General features: G+C 41.0%; 1 protein-coding gene and 1 pseudogene across 1 annotated transcript; one reads left to right on the forward strand and one right to left on the reverse strand.

The window, feature by feature from the left end:
* Positions 1-14,781, reverse strand: part of LOC137260701 (sulfotransferase 1A1-like) — a 189,664-nt pseudogene that overhangs the window by 13,297 nt on the left and 161,586 nt on the right.
* LOC137261946 (beta-1,4-galactosyltransferase galt-1-like) lies at positions 8,611-9,459 on the forward strand. Its single transcript, XM_067799765.1, has one exon. It carries the CDS (start codon positions 8,611-8,613, stop codon positions 9,457-9,459), a length of 849 nt encoding a protein of 282 aa, XP_067655866.1.

The following is a 14,781-nucleotide window of genomic DNA, read 5'->3' on the forward strand; positions in this document are numbered from 1 at the left end:
TGGACTGGGACGCATAGTCACAGTGCCTTGTCCAAGTTTACTCCATGTTTCTGTACCTGCACGTATTCATGTGGCCACCATCTGGCCATATACCAAAGGATTCGTGGGTACTTTTAAGTGCACATTGTACTGTACTGCACACTTAGGGCTTGTGATAGAGATCCAATAGCCTTTCATGCAGAAACGATGTCTTACAAGTGCAGCTGCCACAATTAGGGCAATAGCCTAAGAATCGCTTAGTACCCAAACTAAATGCAAATACATGTACACATAATGCATGCTACTTGAGCGCCATGTTCCATTGTCACACGGAAACATTAGGATCAATGCCCAATGGACGTTAAGCTGCGAACACAAAAGTGGGAAATTGTAACATTAAGAGGTCGTGTATCAAGGTGGTTCGAACATGGCTTTCACGCCACTGTTAGCAATATTATTGCTGTATCAAGGGGGGAATATCAGAAATAAGATTCACATATAATACCTTAAGCCAGTGAGAACATCAACAATGTTAGCGATTGCTTCAGGCATTGAGCCGAAATCTTGAGACATATTTAGGAGATGGTAATAGAAACGTGCACACTTTGCTCTTTCTACAATTACAGTACAATTCATTTGTAAATTAATCTGAGTGAGTGAATGAGTATGGATTAACGCCACTTTATCAATATTCCTGATCGTGGCGTTTCATACAATTAAAGTGACCCAGAAGCCTCTAAACTATATAATATTCCGGCAATATCACGGTGGGGGACACCAGGAAAGGGTTTCACACATTGTGCCCATGTGGAGAATCGAACCAGTGTGTTCGGCGTGACGAGCGAACGCTTTAGCACTAAGCTACCAAACCGTCCCAATTCAGTACATGATACACCCTAACGACAAGTTCCCTACCTTGGAAAAGAAACCGCATATTCACGAGATTATTGTTCATATCCATTTACTATTCAAAGCAAAAGAACTGTTTTTATTAGATGAATCTAAATTCCCTTCTCAAAATATTCAAACCTCAAAAACCTATATTTCATTATTTAGAAATTCTGCTTTTTGGATGCCAATGTCGGAGGCTCTGGAAACTGAGATACCATGCCGCACACACACACACATACACACACACATTATTCTGACTCCGTGCCTATATTTTTTTTATTAAGTACCATATTTTCATGACTTTTGTTACGACGCGGACGGGTGTCGAATACGCGATCCTCCGCTCTCCGGGTGATCGAGTCTGGACCAGACAATCCCGTGGTCAACAACATGAGCATCGATCTGCACAATTGGGAACCGATGACATGTGTCAACCAAGTCAGCGAGGCTGACCACCCGATCCCGTTAGTCGCCCCTTACGACAAACATAGTCGCCGTTTATGGCTAGCATGGGTTGCTGAAGGCCTATTCTACCCCGGACCTTCACGGGTCCTGAATTACAACATATAACTCATGTTCTGCCGTTCTCTCGTATGTGCTATTAATTTCTTAAATTCGACAACATAGTGTACTAAATTATATTATAGGCCTCGGTCAGTTTCAGGATTTTCTTGAACGTAAATTCTAAACATCAATGATGTTCACGCAACATCAAGACGAGGTCATCAGCAATGGACTTCATATACTGTGGGGACTCGAACCCGGGTCTCCGGCGTGACAAACGAACACTTTAACCACTTGTCTACCTAACCGCTATTGAATATTAAGGCTGAATAAAACAGTGACATGTTTCTCGAGCATCGAAGCATCATTTCTAATTGTGTGCGTAACATTTTTTAATGCCATTTAAACGAAAACAATGACTTCGTCGCTTCCCGATCATCCATTTGTCCACTGTAAGAACGAGTCATTAACTTGCAGATTCTAAACTTCATAATATGTATTTCTACGAGAAAAAAAATTAAAATATGTTCCTCCCTCGTCACTTTTTTCCTATCAAAAATTTTAGAAAGGTCCTACCGCCCTCATCACTTTTGAAAAAAAAATGTGCCCGAGAAGCATTGAATTTCTATTTTTTTCCCCCAGCCTAACAGAGACTCAAACGAGGTAAAGTCGTAAATTATCACGAAAACCGGTCACCTCAGAACATCTTTGATCATTGGCTTCATAACGGTGTTAGCATCTGAACCGACACGTCGCATTTGTTTCGGTGAAGAATTTATTTGTCCAAACAGAATGTTCCTCTTCAATGAAATAAAAATTAAATAATGATAAAAGTGAATATCAGTGGGTGTTCATAAATATCAACAAGTATTTGTCCAGTTATCGCCAAAACGAAAGAAAGCGAATAGCTGCAACATTGCTGATACGTTAAGCAATATCCACTCACTCACTCACTTCAGTTTTCTCACTAGTTCTTGTTGAGTAAGATAACTAAGACACGGCGATTTAACACGAGCATCACAACTAAGTGGGAATAATGATCATACGTCTACAATACCAATAGGGTTCATGCATTGATAATTTCCTAAACAGAACACTCACACAAAGGCAACAGATGTTGCTGGCGAGTGAGCGAGCTTTCGCGCCTGCAATAGAATTTCTTTTCATCAGTAATCTATTGAAAATGTCGACGACATGGTATCTATCTCCACCTGTTTTCATACGTGGCTAACAGCGACAAGCGGTAGGTAGAGTCTTTAAATTCACTTAGAAAATAGGTTATCATTCAAGATAATATGTTCCCGTTGTTTTGTCTGATACATGAGCTTGTTTTAATGTCGCTGAACCACATTATTTTGCCTTCCCAACAATTCCAATGTCTTAAATCAACCTATAGGTGTTTAGGCCAGGGATTGAAAGTTCACAGGTTTTTAGTTATTCATATAGAGTTCACTGTTTGTATAAAAATTATTGTTTATAATACATGATCTCTAACTCTCTATGACGATAAATAATTAGGTTTCTATGTTCGTTTGAAAGTTCAACATTTCTTCTAAATATTGCCATGAGGGCAAACCAAACAACGATTGATGGACTAGTTTTCGCGTTTATTTGCAACGGGCATTCAAAGGGGCGTCTTAATGTTGGCCGCTGTCCGATATATCCTGACCTTTTCATACCAGTCATGATCGCTTTCTTGGTGCAGATGTTTGAGAGTCCACGGGTTCGATCCCCGCCCGCGCCATACCAAAAGAAATACGGTAATTGTTATTCCCTGCCTGGCGCTAGGCATTACTGGTGACAACAAGGACTGGTCGGCTCGGAGTCAGTACAATGTGTCTGAGTGGGGTATTTTAACTGCAGAATGGTGCCTCGGTGAGCCAGCATTATAAGACCAGCTTAGGTCTAGACTAGTACAAGTAGCCACACATACCCTCGTTATATGAACGAAATATTCTTCAACGTTAAAGCCCTTTTCATATCATTTCATGTCACTCATACTATCTTTATCAATTGCCGAACACCCACCTGGCATCAGAAATACTGACAAACAAACAAAGGAATATAAGTGAAAACATCAGTGAGACCTGGTGGTTTCAGTTAGACCCTGTCAGCAATATGCACAGTCTAGGGATATAAAGAATGTATTTACGTGTATTTCATTAGGTATGCTGTTACTTATCTCTGAATTCAAGAGGGTGGAAATGGTACTTTGGTCATGTGGTTCACTCTAGCAGTCAACGATATTTCTGAAGTAAATTTGTAGCGAATGCTTCGTGATGTTGAAGTCTCAACATCCGGATTCGAATAATTATAGTCGAAAGCGGAAAGTTCAAAGTTTGCATGTAAAGCAGATTATTTAACGGAGTTTTTCCTTGTACGCCATTTTGTCAATTATATTCGCATACAACTACATTCTCAGGGGACCAAATCAAGTTAGACCTCAACCAACAATTTGTGCAAGCGGATAGCTATCGTTGCTAAAGCATAATATCGATATCTTTAGGATAATTAATAATTGTTGGGCGGTGAGGTGAGCTAGTGGTTAAAGCGTTCCCTCGCCACGCTAACGACTGGGGCTCCATTCTCCATGTAGATATAATGTATGAAGCCTATTCTGGGCCGTGTTATTGCTGAAACGCTACTAAAACGCTCATAACATCACTCAACAACAGAGAACAGTTGCCCCATGCCGAATATGTTTTCAAGGTCATTTAAGTCTCGACTGAATTCATCTTCGTGTAATATTTCACACCGCTTACTTCAATTGTATGAAATTTGATCGGCATATTTGTATATTAAATTCCATAGCGACATTGCCAAAAGGAGCATAAAATCATACACACTCACTCACCCACGTGGCATCGCAATTTTAAAGCTAAGACTTATAACAATGGTATTGATGATCTTGAGTTTAAAATTGCTAGAATAAATGACAAAATTGTTGTATACCTTTTGATACCAGCACATAGGTTGGAAAGGTGATGTGAAGAGGGCTTTCTCTTCAAGGTCGACATAAACATCTCTCGGGCGGTTGATTTCCTCATGCACGTTCTTAGCTCTTCTTGCAAGCGTGATGATAATACCTGACTTCACTCGTGGAGGGTGGTTGGACTGATAGTGGACATATATTTTAGCATATAATTATTATGTACTGCTTAACTATACATTTCAGCATGCGTTATTACTGTACAACATAACTATACAGTTCAGCATGTGTTATTACTGTACAATATAACAATACATTTCAGGATCTGTTGTTACTGTACAACATAACAATACATTTCAGCATAGGCTATTACTCTACAACATAACTATACATTAAAGTATGTGTTATTACTGTACAACATAACTATACATTTCAGCATAGGCTATTACTCTACAACATAACTATACATTAAAGTATGTGTTAATACTGTACAACATAACTATACATTTCAGCATGTGTTATTACTGTACAACATAACTATACATTTCAGCGTGTGCTATTACTCTACAACATAATTATACATTAAAGTATGTGTTATTACTGTACAATATAACAATATATTTCTGCATGTGTCATCATTGTAATTATCACGAATAAGAAATAACTTGTAAGTAATCAGCATTCCACACAGAAATGTTTGTTTCAACACAGTTTGCAATCTGGAACACGGGGTCTCAAGTACTATGTAATATATTTTTAAACACTATGCTGTAAGGTTTGTGCATGGTGGCACATCATTGAAGCCGAGTCCTGTGGAAGGGTTGAAATTCAGAGATTAAATTGCTCTCCAAAAGCAGACTGGAGGTTACCGAAATAAAATGACTGTCAGCTTTTATTTCAATATCCCAGAAATATGGCGGTGGAGAAATGTTTTTCACATATTCTTCCCCCATCGAACCCGGTCTTTGGCACAGTTACTCTATTACAAGTCATTCAATATCACGCTTTTCAACACCAAAAGCCGACCTCTTACGTTGGACCTGTGTTGTCGTGACTACCCCTCACCTGATATTACTCCAAGGCTCAACCACTCACTCTTTATCAGACTTTTTGACCCTTGGTCGCATATATTCACCTCTAGGGATGTAGTGAAGACAAAGGTAAATTTCTGCGAATGCCTATCACACTAACGGAACTGGAAAATACAGATTCATCAGTTAAATCGAACTTTGTGAACATGCTCTTGTGGAATCTCTTTAGGCAAGCATTATACAACCAGTTTTCGTCCGAACAAGCGCAATCCGCAATCCGCTACACGCACACAGGCCAGGAGCACATTATGATGTGATCGTATTTCAGTGTGATAATCATGAAAGCAAGAAATAGGTTTAGAGGAGAACTAATTTAGTCATCTGAGCCCTTGCACTTTGTATTGACACTCTCTCAAATATTGGAGGCGATATAATCACAGTTTCTCATCCTCACCACAAGAGGGCACAATATAAGATAAGACGTTTATGCTGTAAGCAACTCTAAAGATATCTGACTTAAGGTATCTTATACCTGATATTTTACTGTCTGATACGAACAGCCTTTTGTTTTCTTTCTCTTACAGAAAACAGGAATGAATGCAGTTAAATATTTCGCAGCGGTTGCTGTGGGTGTGAGTCTGGTAATCCTGCTGATGCACCCCACCAATATGTTGCAAGGACTTCCAACGCGGCTGAGCTTCCTTCCTCCACAGACGTACGGGAATCAAGACAAATCTTTTGGAAACAGTAACGCATCTGCAGAAAAGAACAAAGAAGTTACAACGCTTACAAAAAATGCTTTCGGTCCACTCAAAAGAGGCCAGGAAAGGAATTCTGTCCCTGTTCAAGAAGTTGCTCTTGATACTGTGTTTCCTCCACGAAAGCCCTACCAAAGAGATTTTCAACTACTGGACAATCGAATATTCATGTATTCTGCAATATACGAAAATGCCAGTTTGTCAGTGCGAGCACTTATTCTCGTTCCGGAACCATTCAAACCTGTTTCTTTCATTTGCATACTGAAAAGGTCGAGGTCTCACCTCGGTCAGAGGGTTAAAGGTCGCTTCCAGCACATCCCTTTGAGTAACTGGGGTACTTACATGTGAGTATCAGTCTATACATAGTTTTAGAACAGTGCGTAGGAACGACATATGGAACCAGTGAAATGCATGATTGTAGTGTTTGAACTGACATGTTGGTTCATCAAACACTGCAAGGCTGAAGACTCATATTATAACAATTCATTTAAAAATCTGAATAGGCCGTTTTTTTCAACTGTTCGTTGTCCTATATTTTGTGAGGTAGTCCAGTGGGTGCGGCGTTTGTTCATCACGCCAACGACCCGGGTTCGATTCCCCATATGGATACAATGTGTGAAGCCCATTTCTGGCCTCCCCTGCTGTGATATTGCTGGATTATTGAAAAAAGCGGCGTAAACTAAACTCACTCATTGCTACACAGCAGCTACATAACCTTATGTAGCCCAAAAAATGCACAATATAATTTGTATGCTTCTCTCGAGGGTAATATGGTCTGATGTAAGCCTCTTTACAGCAGCGTTCCCTTGGCCTGGAGGTGAAGGACAGGAGTGCTACAAAGAGGCGTACATCAGACAGTGTTACCTGGGCCTGGGGGTGAAGGACAACGCTGCTACAAAGAGGCGTACATCAGACAATGTTACCTGGGCCTGGAGGTGAAGGACAACGCTGCTACAAAGAGGCGTACATCAGACAGTGTTACCTGGGTCTGGAGGTGAAGGACAACGCTGCTACAAAGAGGCGTACATCAGACAGTGTTACCTGGGCCTGGGGGTGAAGGACAACGCTGCTACAAAGAGGCGTACATCAGACAGTGTTACCCGGGCCTGGAGGTGAAGGACAACGCTGCTACAAAGAGGCGTACATCAGACAGTGTTACCCGGGCCTGGAGGTGAAGGACAACGCTGCTAGAAAGAGGCGTACATCAGACAGTGTTACCTGGGCCTGGAGGTGAAGGACAACGCAGCTACAAAGAGGCGTACATCAGACAGTGTTACCCGGGCCTGGAGGTGAAGCACAACACTGCTAGAAAGAGGCGTACATCGGACCGTATTATCCGAATGAGAAGCATACAACGAATTTCTCTTTCATGTTAAATGTCATTTTATTATATTTTATTTTTGTGATCACAACCCACCATGTGGCATGTAAACAAAATGGCGTCGGCCTCTCGACTGGATTTTTAAAATCAGTGAAACATGTTTCTGTTACGTTGTGGCGATTCCTTTCTCATCATTGTAAGAAATCTCCTCAAAATCAGGTAAATCGATTTTTATTTGTGCACTTGTGTAAAATCATGTTATCAATACATGCGTTTACATTTTGACGATTGTCTGAACACACCAGGTACTTTTTAAAATTCAAATAGCCTATGCGTTTCAGTTTTGGGATGTATATAAAATAGTTTCGTTAAAGCAGTGAAAGTCGATGAAATAAATACTGCATTGTGAACTACCAAAGCAACTAATCAAAGGGTTTTCGAACTCCGGACACTGCATGCGTCATGTCATGCGTTATACGATTGCTAGCTTCTCCGCGGAGAATTTGGCGGTTACCCTGGTAGCGGGTATTACATTTTTCAGTTGTCAACCACCTGGTAGGGATGACACGGAAACTTGTTAACCCGTCACATACACCACCTAAGACTTAAGGGTACTTTGTTAACGCATCATTGACCAATGAAATTAAAGTATTTTATATGAAGGTACGATAAAACGTGGAATGAAATATACTAATTATGTTGTATAGGTCTCGAAAGTGGTCGATTGTCCGACTTTTTCGATTCGCGTTGAAAGACGTGTCAAGAAATGCTTTAAATGTAAATAAAATATAATGTGTCATGACCAAATCATATATGAGTTATTGTCCATGACCATTCAACTTTAAAAGACAAGTTGATTTCATAAACATTTAATGCTTGGAAATATCAAAATCTTTACGAAGTTTAGAACGCACTCTCTGCCTTTAACTATCTATCGGTAAAATGGTAGTTGATGACCACTTCCGGTTGAACAGGGACAGGGTTTACCCCCCGTGAATGTGTGAAGCCCATTTGTCGTGTGCCCCGCCGTGATATTCCTGAAATATTGCTAAATGCGGCGTAAAACCAAACTCACTACCTCACTCACCCACCCTTCACGCAAAGTTTTTACTTGGTTCCAGAAATCGATGTGGATTCGTTCACTGCCCAGTGCCCCCCAACAGATATCCAGCGTTTGTTTCAATCCTCACTACCCGTATGTCCTCCCCGCTCAACATCCTCCCTGTGAACTACCCGGGACCCCCATACAACAACCTCACCCGCTGCTACCCTGCCATGCATGGGAACTTCACCGACGTCAACACGCTAGTCACCGCGTTGGAGACCGGCAGATACTTCGGGACAGACAAGTTTGTCGTCTACAATTACAGCATACCAGAACAGGTCGACAAGGTCCTGCTACAGTATGAAAGAGAGGGTATTGTGGAGATGAGGAAATGGAAGCTGCCATTTCCCCCGCTGGAAATCCACTACTGGGGACAAATGGCGAGTATCCATGACTGTGTCTTCTCTCAGCTGGGAATAGCAAAATACGTTCTTCTTGCAGACATAGATGAAATCATTGTGCCTAAGAATAATATTTCATTAGTGGCTCTGGCTGACAGACGATTGAATACAATTAATCCACGTACACAGAACCTATATGGAGCTCTTATGTTCCAAAATGCATTTTTTGCACTCTATGAGAAAGAGACAAAATACGTCTTTCCGGAAAAAGAGATTGCGAAGAAATTCAAACTGAGGGCTTTCCTACACACAAAGAGGTCACGCATAAATCCTCCACAACGCAGATCAAAACTTCTCGTGAAGCCCGAGGCTGTGGAGTTGCTTCATGTTCACATCATCGTGAAGTTCCGTCCAGGATGGGAGATGTTTGTAGTCAACCCCAATGTGGCTCTGATGCACCATTACCGGGAGGAATACGACAATCAGAGCCTCAGTCCCTGGCGTCAGGATGTTACCTTTATTAAATACAGCAGTTCCCTGGTACCCAAGTTAACGGAACGACTTTCATATCTGCAACATAAACTGGGGATACAAATATGACATGTGTCATCTGGTAAATAATAGCGGTAAGCCCTGTCCGGGGTAACGGTGGGGTAGCTTGGTGGTTAGCCTAGTGGTAGCCTAGTGCCCGTTATGCTGAAGGCTACCTTAAGCCTATACTGGAGAATGGGAGTTACAATCACTGTAGCTTTGAGATCGCATTGTGTAAGTGGGCCCAGGGTTCGATTTCCGACGTGGGTACAATGTGTGAATCCCATTTCTGGTGTCCCCAGCTGTGACTTTGCTAAAACGGCGCGTTTATGAATCACTATAAAACAGTCATGATATCAGGTGCTGGCGAAAAGGTGACAGTATCATTCCCGGTGGCAAAAACGCATGCAAAGCCTAGTCAATTGTGACCCGTGAAGGTCCGGTGCTCATGCTCACAGGATTGTCTGGTTTGAAGAACCGGATTATTGATGAGTGCGCCATAAAACTAAACTCACTCACATGCTCTAGTCAAATGTACACCTGAACCTGAACGCGAGAACGTACTTGAAGTACCAGTCGTTTTTGCCAAATGTTCCCCAAACCTTGTAAACCTTTTTAAAGCTTAACAGTTCACTTGAATGCTGTAACCCTAGTCTGAGCAAGAGCCACGTCACACCCTTTGGCGTCCCTTTGATAAAAAAAACATAAATGTTTGTACAAAATCATCAAAGTTGAAACAAATGGAAATTAATTTTGGGAAGTTGAGGTCACTCTCTCTTCTTGTAAAATTTGGGTTTTCTTATTCTGAATCTTTATGAATAGATCAAAATATGAGACACATGAGTGAGTGAGTGTGTTTGGGGGTTTTTTTTCCTCGCTTTTAGCAATATTCCAGCATTATCACGGCAGTGGACCCAAGAAATGTACCCATGTGGGGAATCGAACCCGGGTCTTCGGCCTGACGTATGAACGCTGTCAGGACGAACGCTTTTACCAGAAGGCCACAGAGACACATGAAGCGGTATCAGTGTGGAAGTGCTGTCCACACAAAATGTGTCCCCAAGGCAACTCCATTTCCTCGATGGGCAGTGTAAGAAGAACACGTGGCACGAGAGTAAAGGTAAGATTTTCCTTTCATTTTCATTATTTTGCAAGTATGTCAGATTTTGCCATTTGGGTATAGAAATATACATACATCTCTATAATAGTTTGACACCCACAACATTTATTGCAATTGCTCGTTAAACGAGGGCATCCCCCTGAGTGTCTACAACACTCACGAACAAAACATTCTCCATTACAACAGGCACCCATGAAGAGCCACCTCCTCGTGGTGGGTGCTGGGTAACGCTAAGTGCTCTTCTCCCGTGTGGACCCGGGACAGAATGTGTCCACAGCACCCCATTGCTGGTCGTAAGAGGCGACCAAATTGGGCAACTTGTTCGCCGTGGGTTGCGTCCCGTGTCGGTGGAGGACGGTAGTCTGGTGGTTGAGGGCACTGGGAGCCTGAATCGTGTTCCCTTTGCTCAACACACCACTTCGGCCCTTACTTCACCTAGACGGGTGTTAGAATCGGCCCGATTCTATCAATCGGCTGGTCACGCCAAGCCCTGTGTGTATGGCCTATATTTTATTTGTCATAACACGAATTGGATTTGTAAATGTTCACCTTTTGGTCTTGACAAAATTGTTCATATTCGATGTTTATAAATTTGAACTATGATATTTTGCACTTTGCCTAGAGTCCTATGCCAGAAGGCGGTGGCTCATGGGCCAATCTGGTGGATTTGTTATTTGTAACTCTTCTGCTGGAGTATATCATCCGAGTATCCTTGGTGCTGCAAGTTGGAGACCCACTTGTTTTTAGCATTGTCCTTGTGATACTCCGTGGTGGGTGGGGAGCTCGGATGATGAAATCTAAACTATAAACCATGGCTTATGAAACCCCAAACAAAAAAACTAAACGTCCTCTCGAAATTGACCTTGCTGACAACGATCTCAGAATGTCCAAATCAATTGATTACTGGCCTCGATTTGTTGTCATGGAGACAAAGGATTTGACACCATTAAAACTGAACCCGTTTGCTGTGTCTAAGGGTATCCAAGGCATTGCCGGCGAGGTGCAGAATATTAGAAGATTGCGTTCAGGTGCCCTGTTGATTGAGTGTGCCAAGAGACAACAGTCAACTAATCTTTTGAACACAAAAACTTTTGTTGGCATTTCTGTTAACGTCTCAGCTCACAAGACCCTCAATACGAGCAAGGGAATTGTTAGAGATCGTGAGCGATTGCTGGCTGACATGTCGGAACTAGATATTGTTTCCGAGATGAAGGATCAGGGTGTACTTTATGTAAAACGTTTCTCTACCCGTAAAAATGGCACAACCATCCAAACTAATACTTATCTGTTTTCCTTTTCTCTACCTAATGCACCAAAATCTCTGAAGGCAGGTTATTGTAACCTCAATGTTGAGACATACATTCCTAACCCTCTTAGGTGTTTCAAATGTCAAAAGTTTGGGCACGGTGTAAATACTTGCACATTGTCTGTTGTGTGTGCTCACTGCAGTGAAAAGACACACACAACAGAAGATTGTGACAGTAATGTCAAAAAATGTGCTAACTGCAAAGGGGAACACCCATCATTCTCAAAAGACTGTCCTGTTTGGAAAGAGCACATGGCCATCAATCGAATAAAATTTACACAGAATGTTAGCTTTGCAGACGCAAAGAAACTGGTTCACAGCTCAGAACAAACACAAAGCTATGCTTCCATTGCCGGAACGTCAGCAGCCACCCCTACAGTTACCAAATTGTCTGTAAGTTGTCAGACCAACTTAACATGGATGATAACAGATACTCCTTAACTTATTTCACCTGCCATATCCACTCAGACAGCAGAGCCACTTCCCAGTACATCCCAAATCCAATCACAGGCATCCTCTGATCACGAACCATCTTCTCAGTCAACAGTTAAGTCTCAACAAATTATTACCAACAAAAGTAAAAAGCCAGATTCCTCGAAAAGGCTCAGTGGCAGAACCCCTAAAGGATCAGAAAACAAAATTCAGTTGTTCAACAAATATGGATCACTTGAAGACATGGACGTGTCTGAAAACGTCCGCTCTGGGGCACACAGCTTGTCGCCCACCAAAAAAGTGCGGGGTAGATCCCCAATAAATCCCCCCAAAAGATAAGTTATCAGAATAATATTATTCAGTGGAATTGCAGAGGACTAAGGACTAATTTTAATGAATTGCAGCTTTTAATCCAGGATTTTACACCGTCAGCAATCTGTCTACAGGAAACATATTTAAAATACACAGATACTCTTGACCTCCGTCATTTCAATGCATATCATTATTTTTCACCTCCGGGTGATAGGGCAAGTGGAGGATCGTCAATCTTGGTACGGCAAAATGTTATACATAGTTCAATAGCGCTTAAAACAAATCTCCAAGCCGTAGCTGTGCGACTTACATTGCAAGTTGCATTTACACTTTGTTCATTGTATATTCCACCTTCATCTATTGTCCAGTCAACTGATCTACAAGCTCTTTACAATGAACTTCCCAAACCCTGTATAATCCTGGGCGATTTAAATGCCCACAACCCACTCTGGGGTGGTACTACTACGAACACCAAAGGTAAATTACTTGAGGATTTTCTTTCAAACAATGATCTCTGCATTTTCAATGACGGGTCACATACATATTTACATCCTGGCACAGGAACATATTCAGCTCTTGATTTATCAGTTACTGACTCTCGTCTTTTAAATGAGTTTGAATGGTTGGTTCACGATGACCTGTGTGGGAGCGACCATTTCCCTACAATACTAAAGCCTGTGAACCCATCTGATGTACCTCCATCATCACGATGGAATTTTAAAAAGGCCAACTGGACTTTATATGAATCTCTCTGTACTGGCAAACTTAAACTTGAACGTTTTATTACTGTTCCTGATGCTATTAAATGTTTTTCAGATGTACTCAATGACATTGCTGACGAGTGTATACCAAAGTCTTCTGCAGTTCCACACATAAGAAAACCATGGTTCAATGATGAGTGCAAACAAGCTAGGAAGGCAAGGAAAAAAGCAGAACATTATTTCCGTCGCCATCCTATGGTGCATAATTTAAATAAATTCAAAATTTTAAATGCTAAAGCGCGACGTACTTTTAAACAGAATAAACGTCAATCTTGGCAAAATTATGTATCCAAAATAAATTCTCGGACACCCATGTCCAAGGTATGGAACATGGTCCGGAAAATTAAAGGTAAAGGTACTAAATCTAGTATCCAACATCTTAAACATGGAGATCAATTACTTACCGAGGAATCTGATATTGCAAATAAACTGGGTGAAACTTTGGCTAAACACTCTTCCTCTTCTAATTACGTGCCTAAATTCCAACAGTATCAAAAACAACAAGAAAAGAAAACTATTTGCTTTAATTCAGATAATGGGGAAGATTATAATGAACTATTTTCTATTCATGAACTCCATACTGCTCTTGATCAAGCTCATGATACTGCTACAGGAGCTGATAACATACATTATCAGCTCCTGAAGCACTTTCCAGAATCCTGCCTCGAAACTCTTCTAAATATTTTTGATAATATTTGGACATCGGGTAACTTTCCTCCCTCATGGCGTGACGCCATAGTAGTACCAATACCTAAACCTGGACGTGATCATACGGATCCGTCCAATTATCGTCCTATTTCACTAACTAGCTGTGTTTGCAAGACCATGGAACGCATGATAAATAATCGACTTGTTTGGTACTTGGAAACCAATAACCTTATAACAGATATACAGTGTGGTTTCCGTAAAAATAGAAGTACTGTCGATCACTTAGTGCGTTTGGAATCATTTGTAAAAAACGCCCTGATTAATAAACAACACGCTGTGTCTATATTTTTTGATCTTGAAAAAGCATATGACACAACATGGAAATATGGCATTCTGAGAGATTTACATGATTTCGGTTTGCGAGGTCGTTTGCCTGAATTCATAGCCAACTTTTTAAATAACAGACAATTTCAAGTCCGTGTGGGTTCTACCCTGTCTGATCCTTACAATCAGGATCAGGGTGTTCCACAAGGCAGTATTTTGTCTGTCACACTTTTTAGTATAAAGATAAACAGTTTATCTAAAGTTTTAAACGATTCAATTGATGGATCGTTATTTGTGGATGATTTTAATATTTCTTGCCGTGGTAAAAATATGCATACCATTGAGCGGCAACTGCAGTTGTGTTTAAACAAAATAAATAAATGGTGTCTTGAAAACGGCTTTAAGTTTTCTAAATCCAAAACTAATTGTATACATTTTTGTAGAAAATATAAGCCACATAAGGACCCAGAATTATCTTTAGATGGCAC

The sequence above is a fragment of the Haliotis asinina genome, chromosome 14, assembly GCF_037392515.1.
Source record: "Haliotis asinina isolate JCU_RB_2024 chromosome 14, JCU_Hal_asi_v2, whole genome shotgun sequence".
NCBI lineage: Eukaryota > Metazoa > Mollusca > Gastropoda > Lepetellida > Haliotidae > Haliotis > Haliotis asinina.

Bases quoted from the DNA above. Each gene is read 5' to 3' on its own strand.
- LOC137261946 (XM_067799765.1), top strand. From the start codon at position 8,611: ATGTCCTCCCCGCTCAACATCCTCCCTGTGAACTACCCGGGACCCCCA.